Genomic DNA, 22056 nt, shown 5'->3' with positions numbered 1-22056 from the left:
ATTAATGGCATATGGACCATAGTGCTTCCCTCTCAAGCACCCAGTGCCCTATATGAATCAATCATGCTGCCTTGTGACTCTGTATCCCGGTGTGAGTCGATCTACAACCCTGTGATTCTCTGAGTCTCTGTGGGAGTCAATTAACAACCCTGTTATGCTCTGAGTCCCTGAATGAGTTGATCCTTTAACCCTGTGATTATCTCTGTATCCCAGTATGAGTCAATGCTACAACCTTGTGTTTCTCTCTGTGTGCCTGTATGAGTCAATCCTGTAACCTTGTGATTCTCTCTTTGTGCCTGTGTGAGTTGATCGTACAACCTTGGGATTCTTTCTGTGTGCCTGTGTGAGTTGATCCTGCTACCCTGTGATTCTCTACATGTCCTTGTTTGAGTCAACCAGCCCTATGAATCACTTATGAGTACTGAGACAGTGATATCAAGACACATGACACCGCCACCCAATTTCAGTGTGTTCTATGCCAGTCCATGCAGAGGTCTACTGTACTCCCATTCCAATATGTTGTTTAAAGACTTGCCTTTATCATGTGTGGACAATTCAGTCAGAACAACTCATGTACCTGTATTTAGATGAATGAATACGCAATGTTATTATTTTGATTTGGCACTGAATGGATCAACTGAATGGATCAACTAACCTATACAACAGGGACCATTATACACCACCACTCTTACAGGTGCTACATTAGTAATGTGTATATGTTATTAGCTTAGTATGAGAATTAGAAATGTGTATATAGGGCATTGTATGTGTTCGAGTATGAGAACGTGTAGTGATGTGTGCATTGTATGTGTTCGAGTATGAGAACATGTAGTGATGTGTGTATTGTATGTGTTTGAGTATGATAACGTGTAATGATGTGTGCATTGTGTGTGTTTGATTGAGTATGAGAGCATGTATTTACTGAGGTTTGAGCAGTGGTCAGCTGCAGCAAGAGTTTCTTGACCTAACTTCCTCTGTGCATTCTATGCGCAATGCTTATTTATATTCACCCAGGGCTGCAAATTTCATGAATGCTTTTGCTTAATGCTTTCCCCGCTCCATTTAGAAGGGCCGCATTTATCAACACTCACTACATTGCAACCTTCACTCCTGAATTTGAGAGAGTGCAGACAAGCATGTATATAGCCTATTCTTCTCCAAAGCATGTACTGTATGTCAGTCAATGTTATGTAACACAAGTTTGCACAGACATGACCTATGCCGGGCGCGAACTGCACAAATTCAGGAGTGTAACAGTATAAATCAGAACAAATGCTATATTGTACAAGCTGATTTAGCTCTGGTCAAAGTCTGCTATCTTCCCAAAAAGGTAATTGTGGTGTTGAAGAAGTCCTAGCAGCCTCCCATCACATGCGTCCTCGCAGAACCGCGGTGCTGGTTTGCCATGATGCTATTAGCGTGCTGGGTAGTTTCCTCCACGTGGTTGTCTCATCGGCTGTTCTCCGGCCACAAAGCTCAGCTTTTCAAACTCAAACTACAGGAGTGCAAACGATGCAGGTTTGGTGCAGAGGAAAGTTGGTAAAAAAATATTGGCAGGTCTGGGACTTGTGCGAGACAGGCAGGGTTGGCGATAATTGCAATGACCTGTGGCGTCCATGCATACCGATAAGGCTCTGATTTGGCAAATCTGTCTTCAACCTCTAAAACTTGTCTGTGACAGCTCAACCAGCAGGGGTCACTAGTGCACAATGAGACCCTGGCATCCTTAAATTTAATAGAGCAATAACTGTAACAGTCCACTTAATAAAAAAATAATCAATCATGATATTTAAGGCCATCGTGTACAGGAAAGCAGCAACTATAGCATTCATTAGACCAGAATATAGGAATTTTGTATTTTTGTATTTTTTATTTATTTATTTATTTTAAAACTATTTATTTCTGATTTTTCCATTTTTCTCCCAATTTGGTCGCCAATTGTACCCTATCTAATCCAACTAGTGTTAGCTGGGGGATACACCGCCCACACCCCGTCCCTCAGCGGCCCAAAGGGATCTGGCGATCCGAGAACAACGCCTTCTTCAAGCCGTCTCGTCTGATGCTCGTGACCATGATTCCGAGGCGCCTGAGGTGCTTCTTGTGTGGTGATCTACTAACCCTGCCAAGTCCCTGCCTCTGGAGCAGCGAGCCAATTGTGCCGCTCCACGAGAGCCGGCCAAACTCGGCTTTTGACAGGACTGGGAATCGAACCCTGGTCCTCGGTGTGCAACTGCAACGAACTGCAACCACTATTTTGTATTTTTATATATTTGGTATCTGAAAACTCACCTTTTCAGACTACATCATGGCTTCCCTGGCCCTCTTTAAATGTATATATTTTTCAAAATATCCTTCTGATATAGTAATGTTATAAGCATAGCTGTGTAAAGATACTCTCGGTACGTTCTTTTGGTGAGTCACTCTGGATAAGAATTTGATTGTAATGACTGTAATGAAATGTAATGTCCAAAATCACGAAGCAGAAATATAGAATGAAACACTATGGATGGGAAACAAAAAAAATGTCTGAGAAACTGTCAAATTAGTGTATACAAATGAATAGTATGCCAAAGGAATGTAAATATACTATGTGACTTACAGTAGTCAGAAGAAGATGTGGTTTAAACTGAAGTATAGGTTTTTTTTTAATATACAGACCTCACAGTTGGCAGGGCAGAAAATGAAAGGTTGAGTTAATAATTTCTATTAAAATATGCCTTTAGGTACAAGCCTGAGTTAATTATTTCAGCAACAAATTCCATTTGATTATTGAGTACACTGTTTCTGGTCTCTGTGTCTGGTTGTTATGTACAGTGCTTCTAGTGTGACTTTGGTTTGTCCTTTTGTCCTCACTACTGTCATGTTACATGTTCCTTAAACTGGATAATGAACACATTCAGTTGAAATGTTCTGTTCTCTCATTGAATGCCTTACTTCGCTGTTTTGTTTTCACAAGTATGAGTATACTCTCAGAAATAAGTTACGAAAAGCGCCTACAAAAGGCACGAATGCTTGTTGCTGGGGTGGTACCCTATAGGTACATATATGTATATCAATGCATGTATATCAATATTTATAAAGCAATATATAATTCATTTATACCCTTTTTTCTCTTTACTCACTTGTACCCAAAGAGAACATTACTGTACTTTAAGGCTACGTTTGGGGAATTTGAGCATTGAAGAACAAAAATGTACCTCTGAGCCAAAATTAATCTCGAACATTAAAATCCTTACAGGTCCAAACTGGTTAGACCACCAGCAAGGATTTCTTACATACAACACCATCCTGACTATTTTAACAGGTCATTGTTGCATATAGGATCACAATACAGTTTAAATATGCATGTCTGCTTTGAGCATGTGGTTTTTCCATTACGTTTTTACTGATTTACTACAGTTCTACTCTGAAACTGTTTTGATCTATTGTTTCAATTGAGAAAGCGGTTTCCACTGTTCTTCTTTCAGTGAATACGCGGAGATAGAACCTGGCCCCACCCTGATGTGAGCGCAGGCCTGGCAACATCACAGCTATTATTGTCTGAGGGGAAAAAAGCAGTGCGGAGCTTTTGTCTGTTCGCATGTATACTCAAAGAATTAACTATCTCCAGACAACAGGGTTATATCAATACTTTATTGGCGCATTCATGAATAGGGGACTGTATCAATGATAAAATGGATTTCATTTTCTTACATCTACAATCAAAATAGTCTTCGTACAAAATAGTGAATAATTTGAAACGCAAGTGTGGTCTACAAATGGCTAAATATATTGAAATAAATAATGCACAAGCTTTACTTGACTGTCAATCAATGTTCACTTTGCTCAAATGGTTTTTAAAAACAAATTGCCCTGAAAAAATTTCAGTGGGGTGACTTCATCTGAACTTTTAACTTCAAATCTTTTTTCAGTCTGATAATTTCTTATAATGATTATTCTATTTTTAAATTGAGTCTAATCAATTAAGACTGACATTTAGGCTTTATAGTGTGTGTAGCTCATGTAGCTTTATGTACCAGACTGGTACAAGCCATGAATAATATACAGACAGAAACAGTAATTCAGTGAAATGCCTGATATCAGGAGTTTGTGTGTCGGTCCCCGTTCTGTCTTGTACTGCACTGACTTACATAATTTAATTTGATCAATAACTCTTGATGCTATGAAACATTAGGAAACAAACTCATTTTAGATCTTCAGGAAAAAATATGAAAGGCAAAATAAAAGTGTCAGCTTCATTATTGCTGAAACAATTCATATTCATAGTCATTCATTTGACTCTATAGTGAATGTCCTCACATTGGGTTAAATATTGACAGGGGTTTACTGTAGATGATTAAACCTCCTTCCCCCTCTTCATTTACAAAAGCACCGGGATTGTGTAACATTGTTCGTTCAATATATAGAGAAACAGAAGAAGTTGACATAGGTGCAAATTACAGTTTGATTTCAGTTTAAATTCAGGCCAATGTATTGAGCCCCAGGTTACAGACAGATTTTAATTTTATAATACAAGATGATATTTGTTTAGTATTGGAGGCTGGTAATAATTTTAGGTTATATCTGAATTTCAGTGAACTGGCAGAACGTAGTTTGATATGGCTCATAAATATTAGGTGTACTTCACTGTCTGATTTTATTCACATATTGTTGACTAATCTTAGTTTCAGATTGCAGGTCGATCTTACCTGGTCCCATGGACAGATAATGCCCCCAAAAAACATGAAGAGGTAACCCATGGCGAGGAGGCAGGCCCAGATCACTAAGGAAAAAACATGTAGCAGCTTCTTGAAGACCGACTCCATGCACACGAAGACGAAGATGGTGAGGAAAATTGCCAAAGCTGTGGGAACTGTGATTATGAACGCAATGTGGTCCTCAATATCCTGTGGACAGACAAGCATAAAATCTGAATTAAATAAACTCCCTTCTTTACACCCTGGCCCCCACATTCTCCCAACCCCCACTGAAAGTACTCTCATAACAGTGCTAAAAATATTATCTGGAAAACTAGATTCTGTTGGCAGTCCTTTGGGACTTGAAGCCCTGGACTCAAACAACAAAACAAGAATTTGAATGAGAGAAGAAAAAGGAAAGAAGAAAGAGAGAGACTGCTTGTTCCTGCCAACCCTCCTGACAACATGCCTTATTGGTTCTTTACAAGTTGTCATGCAGTGCACATATATTTACATGAGAGAGGAACACCCACACTCTACATGGCCAAGAGTTTTTATTTTTTTTGGTCATTTTATTCACCTTTATTAATCTTATTAATGTTGAGAAACCATATTAGATGCATGACCTGCATTTAAAAAATGTTTCCACATATTTAACTACCTGATCATTATGATGTGCAGTGTCTTTATTTAACAGCAATTCAGTCAGCAGTGATTTCAATGTGATCATACTGGAGGCAGACCATTATATAGGATGAAATGAAACACCGAACCAACTTACCCCCAGTACAACACTGCTGCCATCTATTAGCAGGATCATCAGCCATGCACCAGTCAACATAACACACCAGACCCTATCCTGCTGCTTACACCTGAACCACAATATGCCTCTGTGTTGCAGGGAGAACTGAAGAGTGGTGGGCTGCTTTAGACCGCATGCGCTCTAGGATGAAAATGATACAGTCCTGCTCCACTGTACAGCTCCTATTGACAATGTATCTGGTTTCTAGTTTGGGATAGCTTGCCACTTCTATTTTAAGGTCATTCCATGACGGGAACTATTTTTACACTACTATTATTAATGCAGGGCACCCTATTGTATTTGCAGATACTAAGCAGTTCTGGTCTGTCTGTTTAATAACTTTTCACAAAGCTTGGCACATTAATAAAGGGGTCCTTCAAATGACTCATGATGGAATTTACTGGTGCTGTAGCTGTAGCACCTAATTCTTACAAAATCTTGGTAGTTTGTAGGATTAAATTATATCTGACAATTGTGGCTCTAATTGGCCACCTGGTGGTGGTATAACCATCTTTGCATTTTTAAATTTTAAATAATCATAGCCCATGCACTGTCTGACCTAGATACTAACCAACACCACAAGATCCCACTCCTTTCAGAATGATTTGAGCTGTAGATTTATCACAAACTAACTGGCTTCATTATGACTATGTGTGTACTGTTATTATTATTATTACTATTATTATTATTATTATTATTATTATTATTATTATTATTATTATTATTATTATTATTATTATTATTATTGCTATTATTATTATTATCATTATTGTTGTCCTTGTTGTTGGTGTTGTTATTGTCGTTATTATTCACTGGCTTTCCAGATGCGTTCTTCAGTCTTCTTCAGTATTTTCTGTATATTAAGCACATTTTATGCTGAATTTACATCTCCAGCCTCTTGTAATTTCCTCAGAGAGTACAGATGCCTTAAGGTTATGTTCCACCGAAAATGCATCTTTGGACTTCCAGATAATTTCAGAGGTACATCCTTCAATTAATATGAGGTATGGACTTAAAAAGATAAATACCGGCTAAATATGTAAATCAGCTCATCTGCATACTTTTTTGTAGCAGTGTATAATCGTTATAAGTCTTTCAGATTGTAAATAAGACATGTTTGAAAATTGTTTTTGAGCCATTTTTCATCCCAGTACCCAATAGTAATATTTCTAGAAATTTCTGATTTTTCATGAAGAAAAATCATACAATTTCTGGATCTAACAATGAGATTTGTGTTAGAATGCTGTACCTGCTCTTAAAAGACGGTATTATCCTGAAAGTTGAATAGTTGAGGGATGATTTTTGGCAGTAAACTGTTTTCCTTCAGGGGAACATACATCCATGTATATGTGTAGCATTATTACAGTACATTAGATTCCCTTATTTTAAGATACATCTAATATAAATATTCAGTTGCATTTTGGCAGAGAAAATGCAATATGCTATATTATCTATATAAGGTGTGCAATAGGAATGCTTGTACAAATGAGATGTATTTCATTTGTACAATAATTGCCTAATATGGATTGTAAACCTATGGTAGTCCCTTATTTTGTTCATTTTCATGTCTGAAATATGAAATCAAATTTGAATCTAAGCTAAACATTTAAATCTCTAGCAGTACAAAAGTTGGAGCTCCATATATAATGAATTAGCTCTGCCTTTCAGAAACACACTATATCTGAGAGTCCTAATAAAAAATGCAAGAGAATTCTTTCAAGGTGGTTTAAAGGATCACATCCCAATATCCAGCCCAGAAGCAATTTTGCCATTATTACTGAATAAAGAAAATGTGAAATAAAACTTGCATGGTCAAGTGTCTGGGCTGGCAGGCTCAGGACATGGTAGGTTGCGTGGAGAGCATTCAAACCTATTTACTCATCTAAGATGAAAGGTGGAGCGGAGATTGCATGGAGAAACAGCCAGAGTCAGCACTGAAAAGCAGTTACTGTGCTCATAGGGCTTTTCACAAACGATGCAATGTGTGCAGCTGACAGGACTGTAGGACCAAGCACAGTGCCGGAACAGGATTTAGGTCAACGTGTGCAGATTGGGGAATGTGCATCGAGAATATAAACTATACTTACATCCATATGAAAAATATTGCCTGGATATGTTAATTTGCAGAAAGAAATGGTAAACCTTTATATGAAGTGAACATATACAGTATGATGCCTTGCTTTCTAGAAAACTGTATTTCATGTTATTTTGTGTCACGTGTTGCATCAGAAACACAGATCACAATCCACTAAATGAACAGCAAATTCCCATGCACATAGAAATAGAAGTGAATGGAGTTGGACAGGAAACAATCAGATCATTTCACATGATGTAACCTAGTGCTGCAGTATTCAGAGTTAACAGGGTTAGCAGCTGCTACTTCTACTTCTTATTCCCATCCCATTCCAGGCAAACTTACGAATGGTGCGCTCATGCAGGCAACACCCCTTGTGCAAATCTGACAAAATCAATGAGTAACTCAGCTAAAACCACAAAAACAACATAACGACTGCCGGCATTTCCAGCACTCACCAAATTCTATATTAAAGCGCTTCTGCCGTGTGTTTTCAAATAGCACATACAAGTTTTGTGTGCAATTGGCCAATTCTGCCAGCAAATGATATTGTATTTGCCACTCAATGTTCCCACACCTCACATTCTGATGAAGAGGGTAATTATCCTCTCACTGGTTGTTTGTTGTTTATAGTGGACAGCTGAGGCTTTTTTATTTGTTCAGTGAAAAAGTAAACATTGAAAACTGTACTAGTTTTCTTGCATTTTATATACTGGCAACCATAATCAAATATTTGTCTTATTAAGAATCATTCCACTAAACACATAATGTAACTTTTGCCTGTGAAGAAAGCAGTTGCTTTACAGACTAAATATTAACCTTCACTATTTTATACACATGAAAATACAGGGATGAATTTGTCAATGACAAATTGTACAGAAATGTATTTCAGTCAATTTCAGTGAATAGCTATTACAGAAAGGAGTGCAAGTCTAAATAAAACATCATTCTGCATAGATGAAACATGAATACTGCATTTTGCTTGATAAAATGCTTAATTAAACTGATCAAATGACTATTCTTTAGATATACTATTACAGTATTGCTATTGTATGCATCATTGATCCCTCCATGTGCCTCCTTTTCAGTCAGAAATCAATACACATGCATGGTAAATTGTATGAGGCAAATAAGTCTGAGTCTGGGCTGACCTACATAACTATCAGGTCTTCTCTAATATTAGATTCTCTTTCAACTTTTTGCTTCAACCCTTAAAGATCTGACATAGCGTAAAATGCATTGTTGCACTCCTATACTTCAAATCTTTGCACAAACACAGTGAGTGTTTGCATGCTTGTGTGTGTGTGTGTGTGTGTGTGAGAGAGAGAGTGAGATTCATCTGTGTACGTGTGTGCGCATATTTGTGTGCACGTGTGTGTGTTCTCTCTCGACACTAATACACGAAGAGACTGACATCCCACCATCATCTCATTGCACAAGCACCGTAGATCCTTACCAGCCCAGAAGCAAAGAACACGGCCAGCAGAGCCAGGCAGGCTCCCATCACTATGAGCAGCAGGAACACGATGAGAGGGTGCTGCTGGCTCATGCAGTAGTAGGACTGGTACAGCCAGTCTGTGGACCTCTGCTTGGCCGTGCCGCTCTCAGCCCTCTCCACCAGGTAACGTCTCCTCCGCATGGCCGCGCTCCACATGGAGACAGGAGGGGAGCGTCTGCCGGCGTCCCACCGCCTCACCCCCGTGTCCTCCCCGCCCGCACCCTTCAGACGCAGCAAGCCGGCAGGAGTCCGGTGCGAGGGCAGGAGAGCTCCGACTGCAGCCCGCAGCATCGTCCAGACAACATGTTGGACAAGAGAGAAGTAAGCGTTTCACCGAGAAGCAGAGGAGAGAGTGCTGGAGAAAGAGGGAGGGACAGGGGGAGGGAGGGAGGGAGGGAGGGTGGCAGAGAGAGGAGAGGGAGTAGGAACAAGAGACAGGGGGAGAGAGAGAGTGAGAGACGGAGGGATAGGGTTTAGGTACACTAATGTAAGATGTTCCCTAAGAGTTTCTTTTCCGAGCTCTGGATATAAAGCCTTCTTTGACATGAAATTCAGAACTCCATTCAGGCCAGGGTGGATGCAGCACCTGCTTTTTTTCCTCTCTCTTTCACTCTCTCTCTCCCTCTCTCTTTCACACTCTCTTTCACTCCCCCCTCTGACTCACTTTCGCTCTCATTTTTTTGTGTTGATTGATTTACTTCTTACTCCAGTTTTTACATCACACCTGTCTGATAAAGTCAGGTGTGGCTATTATTGTCATTCATGTTTTTTTCAAGGTTAATACAGACTGTCCTTTTTATTTGTCAACTGCTGAGCATTGTGATAATGATAGCAATGTTAGAATAACAACAGAAGAATAGGAACATTTTGTAAGCTGTGCCTCTTCTTGGCTGCTACACTGAGAATACAGTTGCCTGTTAATATGCCCTTCAAGTTCAATGGGAAGATTTTTTCAATAGTACAGTTATGACCAAGGCCTCTATCAAGAAAATACGTGATTATACTGTTGGGTAATACATTATTATTCTTCATACAAATTGATTACATTACTTCAGATTTCACTATTATTCCCAAAGTGGGACTTTTTTTCAAAATATACAGTATTGGATATTGTGCACAGGTAAATGCATGTAGACCCATGACATAAAATACCCACATTATATACATAAACACCTTGCAATTCCTTGCACCCAGCACCCAAAGTTCAGGGTCGCAGGAGGGTTGGAGCCTATCCCAGCATACATTGGGCGAAAGGCAGGAATACACCCTGGACAGGTCACCAGTCCATCGCAGGGCACACACACCATTCATTCACACACTCATACCTATGGGCAATTTAGACTCTCCAATCAGCCTAATCTGCATGTCTTTGGACTGTGGGAGGAAACCGGAGTACCCGGAGGAAACCCACGCAGACATGGGGAAAACATGGGGAAAACATGCAAACTCCGCACAGCGGCCAACGGCGATTCGAAGCCAGGACCTCCTTGCTGTGAGGCGGCAGTGCTACCCACTGCACCATCCGTGCCACCACACCCAAAGTTGTTTAAGTTAAATCAACTGGTTCATAGTGTATCAAAGCTTGCCTGCGAACCCCATAAGAAAGGTACATTATGACAAGAATTTTAATGTAGGCCTATAAGCCCCTTATTTTTGACAAAAAAAAAGAAGAAACATAAATGAAGAAGCAAATGGTGTTAAGGCAGTAAACAGTGTCCTCTGCTGGCAATATTGGGATGATTGCACAGTGCACACCCTGCTGTAGATGTACAGTGTGATTATATTCCCTCTATAAAGGTCATTTCATACACATTATATTATTTGATGTGATGGTTGCTTGGGCATCACATGGAATGTCATATGCAATCAATAAAATTTACTGGAAAAAAAGATACTCATGCATATTTTGGAAACTACAAGGATTCATACAAAATAGATAAACTACTATTTATGAGCAGAGCAAACAGACAGCTTCAGATATATAACAGATCCTATGTGACCTGGATGCTGTACGGAAAATACTGCAGATCAAACTCACTGCCATTACATCTAGACTTCTTCTCTTGTAGTCCCAGCAGTTTTATGTCTCTATGTATAACAGAAACTACTCTTATACCCTCTCCTCTTCTTTCTGTTGCTCTGAAATCACAAGAGATGGTAGTCACAAGAGCTATTTATTTGTTTGTTTGATTGTTTGTTTGTTTAATATAATATAAAAACATAAATATGCATAAATCTACAAAACAATATTTAAAAAAATGCAACAATAATCATCATCATCATAATAATAATCATCATCATCATATATAATTAATCCTTATTTTGACGGTGTCTCGATTGGCAGCACACCTTTCACAGACAAGTTGAAGTGTTACCTTGATACAGACATCAGCTTGCATTTTAGCTTGCAAATAGTTTGCCTCAGGGATTTACTTTTATGCGGAGAGCAGCAGGGATGTGCGTCTTACTAATTGTTAAATTGCAAGTCAGCCTTGAAATGCAGTGACTGGAGCTGATGGGGGAGCCTGGAATGTAATTACAGTCCTAAGTGTGCAGTTTCTGAACTCCACTGTCCTCATCCAAGTACTCTTGGTAAAACAAGTCAAATATGTCATGGAAACACAGAGAATAAGCAGAAAATACTGCAAAAGCAAAGAACACTTTCACTTCCCCCTTAAACTACATTGTTATGAATTTAGATAAAATGTCTAAAAAAAGAAGACAAACATACTATCACACATATCTGGTTGTGTTGACAAGGCTTTGTTTGATTTATGCTCAATGGTCCAGATATTAATCCTGTACACAACTGCAATTTTATCTCATAAATGACCTGGGACTTATGCTCTTGCCTTGGTATCAGCCTATAGCGTAGTGGTTAAGGTAAATGACTGGGACACGCAAGGTCGGTGGTTTGATCCCCGCTGTAGCCACAATAAGATCTGCACAGCCGTTAGGCCCTTGATCAAGGCCCTTAACCCTACATTCCTCCATGGGAGGATTGTCTCCTGCTTAGTCTAATCAACTGTACGTCGCTCGGGATAAGAGTGTCTGCCAAATGCCAATAATGGTATCAATTTTCAAAAACAAAAACAAATTAATGTGTTGCCAAACACAATATTCAAATATCCTTTGGAATATTCTCTTATTCTCATATTTTGTTATAGATTGTATTACACCATTCTGTATCCTCTGAAACAAGGCTTGCCTTAGTTTCTTTGGCAGTATATGCAGGCCTAGAACATTGCTTTTTAATACAATGTGTTTGCCCATTTCTGATCTTATATAATCAAGATACTTATTCAGATTAAAATATTGAATTATATTATTATAAATAATTACAATATTAAAATATATTATATTTACCATTTTACATTTACATTTTAGTCATTTGGCAGACGCTTTTAATCCAAAGCGACTTACAAGTGCATAGGTTCTACCACAAGTCAAAGCATCACATCCATAACTTGGAAAATACACATGGAATGCTGTTCTAAACATATAGTCGTCATCATAAGTGCAATTTTTTTTTTCTTTTGGGTTAGACAAGGATAGGGATATCAGGAGGGAGGACTAAGGTAGAGTTTGAAAATGTTTGAAAATATTGTTTCTATTTATATATCAAGAATATAAATATAGATAACCTTGACAAGAACAATGCTAACTACATACACGTGTAACAGCACATATAGTCATAGCTAGTACTATGAGTGCCATATTGTATATTCTGTTTTAGCTTCATTGTAGCCAAACTGGTTGTTGTTCTTTGCATGCTTGTCATAAAAATGACCTGCTGGTGTATTATCACCAGGCCTGCTGTTTGCCATTAACACAAGCAGTTCAAATGAATCTGTTGGAAAAAGCAACAGGGAGCCACATTTTCAATACGGCAAATGTATCCACATTCTCCATGGGTCTGTACATCTCTGTGAATGCTGATAGAGCATTGAGCTACAGGCTTGGCAGACATTTCCTCTCCTCAGGGAGTCTCTCCCATTGCTTGAGTATTAGATGCGTTGCTTCATCATGCAGAAGCACACTGATGCACACTGCATAACCTGTTAAGAAGAAGGTAATTGACAGCGATCTCAAAACAAATCTTTCTGGTGGCAATAAAACACCTGCGTATGGAGATCCTGAGCACTGTATCCAGCTGAGAACTGTATGTCCTATTCCTGGCTGTGCCAGTATGGAGCCATACAGTATCGATAGTAATTGGCTTTAGTGATCCCAAAAAAGCAAGGTTTCATTCATCTGTGGTCCATGGGTAGTCCTATGGCACTGTGACTATGCAGCTCAATGGGTGGATTGCAAGGTAGCTTTGGGGGATGCATGTGCAAGTGAAAGAGAACACATTCTCAGCGGATTAAATAAAGGATTTTTTTTTTTTTAAGCATTCTTAGTGAAACAGTTCAGTATGGTTTACAAACACGTTTTGAACAGAATGAGGAACTTGGTTTTATCATTAGTCCTATTATTTCAACACACTGACATGATCTTATGAGATAATGTAATATAATTTCTTATTACAAACATTTGCATTAATATAACTCAATGACTGTTGAAGCCGATCCATTGGAAGCACAAAGACGTCTATTGCTATACTGCTGGATGACGCGTGGCTTCTGTTGGATGGCATAGGGCCCTCATTCTGATGGATGGCAGATGAAAGCTCTCTAACAGCAGGCTGTTTGGGAATATAAACAGCACACTGCCCTAATGTGCTGCAAATCATCCTCTTTCTTCTCAGCACTCCTGCAAGGCTCGTGTTTTTTTCCCTGAGCCTCTTTCATTGAGAGGTCATTAGTCTCTATAAATAAGATATATGACTCACACATAGTATACCTTCTCCAGCTCATTAGCCTGCGATAGTATAAAACAGGTAAATAAAGAGCTGTCCAATATGACTGAATCTGCTGTGAATGGGCCTGTTTTTTAAAAGCAGTATGCTTTTCCTGCTTGAAATGTACTGTCCACATACCTCAGTGGTATATGATGTATGGAGAAACATCATTCATCATTCAGTGTACCATGCTCTCAGAGATGTGCACAGGTATAAAATAAAAAAAAGTATTCATATAAAACTTTCAATATATCCTTGCAAGTTTATAATATACAGTACTCTGTGTAGTCTTTGGCACCCTACATTTTCTCTATATTTGGTCTTAGATGTCAATATTTTGTTTTCTGTATTTGTGTGTCATAGCAAATAGCAAATTTGAGATTTCCAAGCATTAATTTTCCAAAAAATGCTGCAAATAGCTTTTTGTATTTTCTTCAAAAAATAATATAAGTAATAGACCACTTTTCAGATCCACTTTTCAGATCTTCTGCAACCAAAGTCTGCAGAAGATCTGTGACAATTTTACCAATATGGTTGAAACAACATGCCAGTTGGTTTTCTTCTAAAACTGCAGAACCGTTTACCTCAGAGAATTGATGCAGTTTTAAAGGCAAAGGGGTGGTCATAACAAATAATGATTTGATTTAAATTGTTTATTAAAAAGCAGCAACAATTATTTAACATGTGCCTAAGACTTTTGCACAGTACTGTATGTATTAGAAACCTTTGCACATAAGAGTGTAGGAACCATTGGAAGCTTGGCTGTTTATGTGCAGAGAAAGCCTGAGTATGTCTTTCTGCCGGGCTGCATACCTGCAGCATAGTACAGGCCCTGGCTCCAGAACTTTCTCTGGCTTCATGTCAGAGGTCAGATGACATGTTTCTTGCTTAATAGAAAGTCTAGAAACAAGTCTAGGACTTGTTGCTGGACGTTATTTCACAGCCCAAAGACTTTGATACAGCATATCAGAAATTCTGAAGTCCTGGGACTTTTTAATGCTGGAACTCAGAGGTCCTCCTCCTGCACATGGAGCCAGTTTCACAGCTTAGTCCTGGAATAAATGTCACTTTCTATGGAAAATCTCCATTCAAAATTGAATTTAGTCTAGGTCTAGGCTTAATCTATATCTGAGAAACTGGTTATTAGAGGTACTGGTACCCAGCTCAGAACTGGAATATGGTGGCCGTAAGTGTTCAGTCTGCCTGCCAATGTATCACTTATTCACCAGTATTTCAGTGCACATTATCCCCAGTTCACCACATTTATTATGAACTGTGTATCATCCCCTATATTTACATACACATATAATGCCTTCTGTTAGTCCAGAATGTAGGTAGGCCTACACTCGCAGAAGCACAGTGACAGTGGAGGCACACAAGGATTCAAATGTACCCTGAAAGTACAGTAAGGTCCTCTTTGCATATGGATTAGTATGTTTTCCAAGCAAAAAAAGGTACAAATTAATTACATGTTGCTGGGGTACAATTTTATGTACCTATAGGGTACAGCCCCAGTGACTGCATTTGTACCTTCTTAAGCACTTTTGGTACCTTTATTTCTGAGAGTGAATGGCTTTTAAATAGGATCATGTCTTAAAGTGGCCTGACCCTGGGTTGTCCTGTGGTGGTGCTCTAACACAGATTATGTAACCAGACCTTGTCCTGGCCTTCTGTTCACCCTATGACACATCCTGGCTTTTAGCTCATCCAAACAGATAGCCCAATAAAAAGGGTCATGAGACTCATGTCCTGATGCTTGGCTTTCCTGTGTTTTATGGTATCTGGCATCTGCTGCTCACACAATGTATGCCTGTGGAGATTTGGCCCACAGAATACATGGCCCACAGAATACAAAATTGTACATTACATAAAGATTGAAATGGCTATTACTGAATATTTCTCATTGATGTTTGTATTATTATAGCAATTGAAACTGGGCAGTATTTCTCTTCACTACGACAGTCATTTGCATTATTATTGAAATCTGAGGCTGAACGGTATTTCTTGTTAGTATGGCATGTATGAGGCTGGTACGTGAGACTCTTCTCATACGTCATTGTCAGAATCACTTTGAAGCCTCATTAATTCCCCTCGGTATTATTATCTCTCTCTCTGGAGTACTTCCAGGTAAGGCTTCCCTAGAGCATAGCCTGCACTCATCATTCTTCTCAGCGCCTTCATTAAAAACACTATTCATTGATTAAGGAACAATATGCAATCATTTGTCACTGAAGTATCGCTGAACTAATATTCATCATTCATTACTGAGTTTCATCTTTGGTATAGAAATAGTAGATTGGAATTCATAGGTTTGAGAGAGCCTATATGTCAACTTATAGATGGTGCATATACAAAAAGCATTAAATGTCTCTCTCCTGAAGCTCAGGAACAAGTTTGCATTCAGTAGAGCATAGTCAATCATTCACTTTGTTTAATAGGGACATACATAAGTCCCACTTATGCATGTCCATGTTGTACACATACACACAATGAGAATGAGTGTGTGCATGTGATTTGCTACCTTGTAGGTGACACAATACCTATGCACTATATCATTCCAATGTATTATGTGCAGGATGAAAATATATGACAAAAAACAGTATAAAATGTTGAAAATGTATAAAAGAAATTGTCCTCCACAATTTAGTATGTAAACATACTACACACACTTGCAAATCTTCAAGTGAAAGTACTAATCTCTCCACAGAAAATGAATTGTTGTCGATGGCCAGCTTAAATGCCTGCAATTCTCAGAGGCTATAACTTAATCAGTCTTGAGCAGATAGGGAGGAAGTCTGGAGCTTGCACACCACTCAAATCACCCTGTCTGGCACCAATGATCATTCCACGGTCATTCAAGTCACTTAGATTTGTGTGAAAAAAAGCTGAACCTCTTGACAATGTCTGCATGCTTTTATGCATTTAGTTGCTGCCACATGATTGGCTGATTAAATATTTGCATTAACACGCAGGTGTAGAGGTCTAGCTAATAAAGTGCTCACCCTAGTGTATATATCAAGTGCACAAAATAGATCATAAATTGACGATGTTATGCAAACCAATAAGAAACACTTTCATTAACTTTATTAATAGATTTTAAAATAACACAAAATATGCATATGTAGCATCTGAAAACAATGCTGAAGCTTTTCCATTTGCATTAGTGTCCATGAAGAACTCATTACACAAGCCATGACAAAAATATATGGCTTCCATTTAGGAGTATTGTAAAGCAGAAACAAGAACAAAATATTTGTTGTTTATACATATAGAACAAAATATTGAGTAAATTGTTTCCTTTTTGTACAGGAAAATTCTGAGCAACCCAAAAGTTACCCCTACTCAAGACATTGCTTTAACAATACCTTATTCTCTTTTCACAATAAAAGAATAATGGATTTTATCTGTAGCTTAACACTTGCGGTGTATATTAAGCTTCTCCATAGCTGGTAAGGAAGATAAATTTACATTGTGTGTACAAGAATCCATAAAAAAACACTTGCCTTCTTAGCTAAACACACAAACGTTTTCATACATTCTAAGTAATCAATTTTCCAAACATACAAAACCATTAAAGTTGAACTGAAAATGAATCTTTGTGTACAAATATCACATCTTGACAAAGAAGGCTCCAATTTGTGCTATGTGAAAGATAACAAAATTAATATGAATATACAGTACCAATATTGAATTGGTATATTCATTCAAAACTGAAACCTGCTTTCCAATAGAAACTGGTGGTTTGAGAAAAACTGATAAACAATATGTTCCCATTTCAGTTTTTTTCCTATACTGTATGCATGCTGTTCATCTAAAGATCATTTTGTCTCTGATTTTCCTTTCATATACCCCAGCTAATAAGGCAATGGACCATCTGCTAAACAATTATCTGTACTGTACTTATAGAATACATCTTCAAATGTAAAAGAGGCAGAAACGTAAATGGTTGGCATTTATATAGCGCCTTTATCCAAAGAGCTGTACAATTGATGCTTCTCATTCACCCATTCATACACACACTCACACACCAACGGCGATTGGCTGCCATGCAAGGCGCCAACCAGCTCGTCAGGAGCATTTAGGGGTTAGGTGTCTTGCTCAGAGACACTTCGACACAACCCAGGCGGGGGATCGAACCAGCAACCCTCCAACTGCCAGACGACTGCTCTTACTGCCTCAGCCATGTCGCCCCCTATGTCAACCCATTATAGGGCAATTTAGCGCAGACCTTCCATTACAACATTACATTGCATTACATTCATGTAATTTTGCAGACGCTCTTATCCAGAGCGATGTACAGTGGATTAGACTAAGCAGGAGACAATCCTCCCCTGGAGCAATGCAGGGTTGTGCGGATCTTATTGTGGCTACAGCGGGGATCAAACCACTGACCTTGCGGGTCCCAGTCATGTACCTTAACCACTACGCTACAGGCTGCCCTATATGAGCTTCAAACACTGATATTTGGTTGTATATTATTACAAAATAGTGTTGAAATAAACACATATAGTCCATGTGGGAATTTGGACCATGAAGTAGCCTGTCCCTGAACGCAAAGGCGACGGGCAGTAGCTGGAGCTTATTTTCCATACGCGTTGTCCTTTCTCTTGCCCTCTTCATTTGGGCAGTTCTCACCTCTCCATGGTGGGGTCTGAAGGGTCACACACACACATGGTGATAGGACGAGGGCCCCAGAGAATCCAAGCCAGGAGTGTAGATCAGCTTTAGGTTTTTCTTCTGAAAAGGAGCCTTCAAGGTCTGATGTGCTGAGCCCTTCTTTTTACTTTTCAGAATTGATATATTCTTCAAACAGGCCTATAATAATGGAATACCATTGGTTATTTTAGCATGCATAAACATTTTAATCTGAAATCTGTCTGCGCAGGTCATTTCTCAGCAGTTTTTCGGAAAAACATTTGGACGCCCATCATATATTTTGGTATATCTATAAGCGGCTATCGTTCACATTCAGCCCAGAGGACAAATTAAACAAGATTCTATGGTCAGAATCAAAAATAGGCATAGGACTTACATAATGCAGTTATGACTACAATCAATAAATAAATTATCAGACTGAATTGTAAAATGGTCTACCAAAACAATACAAATGTGATTAAATGGAATTCATAAATAAAAAAGTGTAAAGTGTCAGGAATGAATTCACAGCTACAAACTGCACAGTAAAAAAAGAGTACATGGTTTATTATCCTGTGCCTGACTGTATAATTCCCTTAAAAGTTATGGTACTTACCCAGCATATGTAACACATCGAGAGTGCCAATACCAGCGACACGCAGACAATCACTTCAAACAATACATCCTTTTGTGCTGATTCTATGGGACAACCTGCATGTGAGGACACAATCAGGGGCACGTCAGCAAACAGTAAGAGCCACATGAGCCATCATAGAGATTGAATTGTACAGTATACAGAGCCTATTGAAATTAACATGTTCTAAGATAACTCACCAGAAACTTTGAGGAAAACAAGTCCCTCTATATTTTGCTCTCCAACAGGTGCAGCAAGAAAGCAAAGGTATTTCCCACTGTCTTGAGAAGTCACGTTGGGGAGGAGGAGGTCCAGTGAGTCTGAGAACAGTTGCGCTGTACGCTCAAAGCCACGGAATTTTTGAACTGTGCTGTTGTTCTTCAGTTGTTTTGTCAGCATACCGACGGCCTCGTATGGCAGCTCAGTGCTGACCTGAACAGCCAAGGAAAGGGAGGGTATTGTTAAACAGCAGGAGTGACCATGAACCATGAACCAAGAGGAAGTGAAAGTGATAGAGAATCAAAAACACACCTAAAGGGTAGGGAAAGAACATAAAATCTAGCTCACATTATAAGTACCAAAGTGTTATTTCATATTCATATTTTTTATTTCATATTATACTAATATATACCATATATTATTTTCAAAAGAGAATATTTTATTTTTTATTTTAGCAGAACCTTGAGATTAAACAGTAGCCACAATAACATTAAAAATACTTATGTATAGAAAGTATTAAACACTTACCCTATGCCACCTCACATCCCTGTACTGGACTCCTGGTTTTGGAGTAGCTGCACATTTCAGAACCGAGTCCTCACCACACGAAGATTGTATTTCTAGCGACGTACTGACAGCAACCCTGCTGGAGACTGCAAACGAACGAGATCAAATAAATTATTTGGTAATGTATTTCAAACAACAAACCAGAAATGTAGTAGCCTATACGCTTTTAGAAATGTCGTTAAATTAGCGTTCTTACCGCAGATGAAAAGGAGAACATGCAGGGCCAACATCATTGCAAAGTAGATAATGAACTGTCGGGGAAACTTCTGGAATTTATATCTCGTCTAAACGAAAGTGAAATCTCTGACGTAGCAGGGGAAACTCCAAAGGTATTCCCCATACTTTATAGTTCATCACACGGGGTCGGAATAATGCGCCCAATTCAATGTCTAAGCTTATTAATTGTATTCTGTGTTCGCAAAGGTAAGAGCTTGCATTTCACCGCGATTCATAATGCATAATGTCAATTTCAGCGTAACATTTTCTTTGAACTGTTCGCTAAACTCATCGGTAGTTTACTGTGTCTGAAGCCCACGAGCTCATTTCCATTAGCTAATTTTCCTTTTACGCATATGCCTATATATACGGTAGCCCATCTGTTTAGATTACAGGCATGGATTTAAGATTAAATAACTGTAAGTATCGATGTTGGCAATAGGCTATATTCACTTCGAAAGGTTGTAAATATGAATTGAATTGATTTAGGCTACATTACGGTACCTCTAAGCTAGCCTTTAGCCTGCTGTCGAAACTCGAAACTCCCAGAGAAAGTACCATGGCTGAAAGGGGATTCCCCACAAATGTGTAAATATTGATTTTATGGGAGTGTTCCGTTGAATAGCTCGTAATAATGTAAATGTAAGCAAAACTAAATTCATGTTGTTTAAAAAAAAAGAAAAAAAGGTTGTCTTATAATTTCAATGAAACAATTACCACTCTTGATGGAACTCTTGTATTGAAAGGGTCTATGCATACAAATATCTTGGCATCTGGCATCTGGCTTGATGACAAACTTACTTTTACCTCATGTAAAAACACTAATTGATCAATTACGAGTGAAACTTAGCTTCCTGTATACAAATAAGGCCTGCTTTCCCAGATTCTGTAGACCTAGGCTAGTGGAGGCAATTATCTATGGACATGTCTCAGCTAAACATTAAAACCCATTGATGTTATTTACCATTCTGCTTAAAGATTCAGAACTGGTGACTCCTGTGACACACATCACTGTACTGTACTCTGTACAAAAATGTGGGCTGGCTTTCTCTCATAGATGGCCTGTATTATACTAATTGGGAGTGTTTTAAGCAATGATTTTTCATTTATTTTATTTTTTGTTATTTCTCGACATATTCGTTGACTGTATTATGTTTTAATTGTAAACCCAGCACACTTGTCCCTCAGTGTGTCTTTCCGAGTGTAATTAAAGGTTGATTGATGTAATTTTAATGGCCACGTGTTTCACTGATGTCACAAGCTAGGTTTAGAACTTGCCCACTATTCTGAAATGCACTTGTAATGTTATCCTTCCTTTTCTTTCATAGTGGAAAGTCCTCCCATCCAGGAGGAGTTTGAGGACTACCGATGTCTGGGTGGGATGGAGAAAATCTTGCATAATTCGACTGCCTTAAACATTTCAGGGTGTGAACAGATGTGGGAATTTGGCGAACTAGTAAGCTCTTTATCCTCCTGACTGTTCTCGGAAACGATAAATGGAATTAGAAATAACTGATCTAAAACCGAGACCTGATCATTGTGACTGATAAGCCACTATGTCCTGCAGTCTATTGCAGATCTACACAGAGAACAATGCGTGTGGCCCTGTTTAAACGTGTCCTCTGGAGAGATCCATCTAGCACAGTGCGTCAATGTCAGCCTCACAATACTCTGCAGCGGCAAAGTGAGTTACATTTCGGAGGTCTTGTTTATCTGTGCTTACAATAGACTTTTGCTTTAAAAAAATAATTGTTAAAATATTCTGTCCTTTTTAACAGGATCACATTGAAGAAAGCAGGACGCATTTCCGTGGTGAGTTGTGCTGTAGACTGGACAGAGGGTTAACTGGTTAAACACTGCTCTCAGAAGAACTGTGCTCTAATGTATGTTTA

At 38.7% G+C, this 22056-nt stretch overlaps 2 protein-coding genes across 3 annotated transcripts in view; both read right to left on the bottom strand.

Moving 5' to 3' along the window:
* The window catches only part of adcy2a (adenylate cyclase 2a), a 66509-nt gene extending 57289 nt beyond the window's left edge, over positions 1 to 9220 (bottom strand). For both annotated transcript variants that reach the window (XR_009708741.1, XM_061241642.1), the window contains exons 1-2: positions 9009 to 9220; positions 4689 to 4886 (exon numbers count right to left, since the gene is read on the bottom strand). Coding sequence is in view for 1 of the 2 variants with exons in the window: in XM_061241642.1 (XP_061097626.1) it covers positions 4689 to 4886; positions 9009 to 9206 (396 nt within the window). In the remaining variant the exon portion in view is untranslated. The remainder of the gene's footprint in view (positions 1 to 4688; positions 4887 to 9008) is intronic.
* Positions 9221 to 16942: 7722 nt separating this feature from the next.
* Positions 16943 to 20269, bottom strand: cd83 (CD83 molecule). The gene is made up of 5 exons (XM_061252413.1): positions 20145 to 20269; positions 19910 to 20034; positions 19363 to 19594; positions 19145 to 19239; positions 16943 to 18708 (listed from the first exon to the last, which is right to left on the bottom strand). The coding sequence occupies exons 1-5, from the start codon at positions 20179 to 20181 to the stop codon at positions 18553 to 18555; spliced, it is 645 nt and encodes a 214-aa protein (XP_061108397.1). The 5' UTR covers positions 20182 to 20269; the 3' UTR covers positions 16943 to 18552.
* Between the last annotated feature and the right edge of the window lie 1787 nt (positions 20270 to 22056).

The sequence above is a fragment of the Conger conger genome, chromosome 1, assembly GCF_963514075.1.
Source record: "Conger conger chromosome 1, fConCon1.1, whole genome shotgun sequence".
In the NCBI taxonomy this organism is placed as follows: Eukaryota; Metazoa; Chordata; class Actinopteri; order Anguilliformes; family Congridae; genus Conger; species Conger conger.
Note: the sequence above shows the minus strand (reverse complement) of the source record. Positions and strands in the feature narration are given on the sequence as shown.

Excerpts from the sequence above, each read along its gene's own strand:
- cd83 (XM_061252413.1), bottom strand. The coding sequence starts at position 20,181 with ATGATGTTGGCCCTGCATGTTCTCCTTTTCATCTGCG. Across the intron at positions 19,595-19,909 it reads GGGATGTGAGGTGGCATAGG|GTCAGCACTGAGCTGCCATA; the intron begins GTAAGTGTTTAA and ends TTGGCTGTTCAG. Across the intron at positions 18,709-19,144 it reads CGATGTGTTACATATGCTGG|GCCTGTTTGAAGAATATATC; the intron begins GTAAGTACCATA and ends CCATTATTATAG.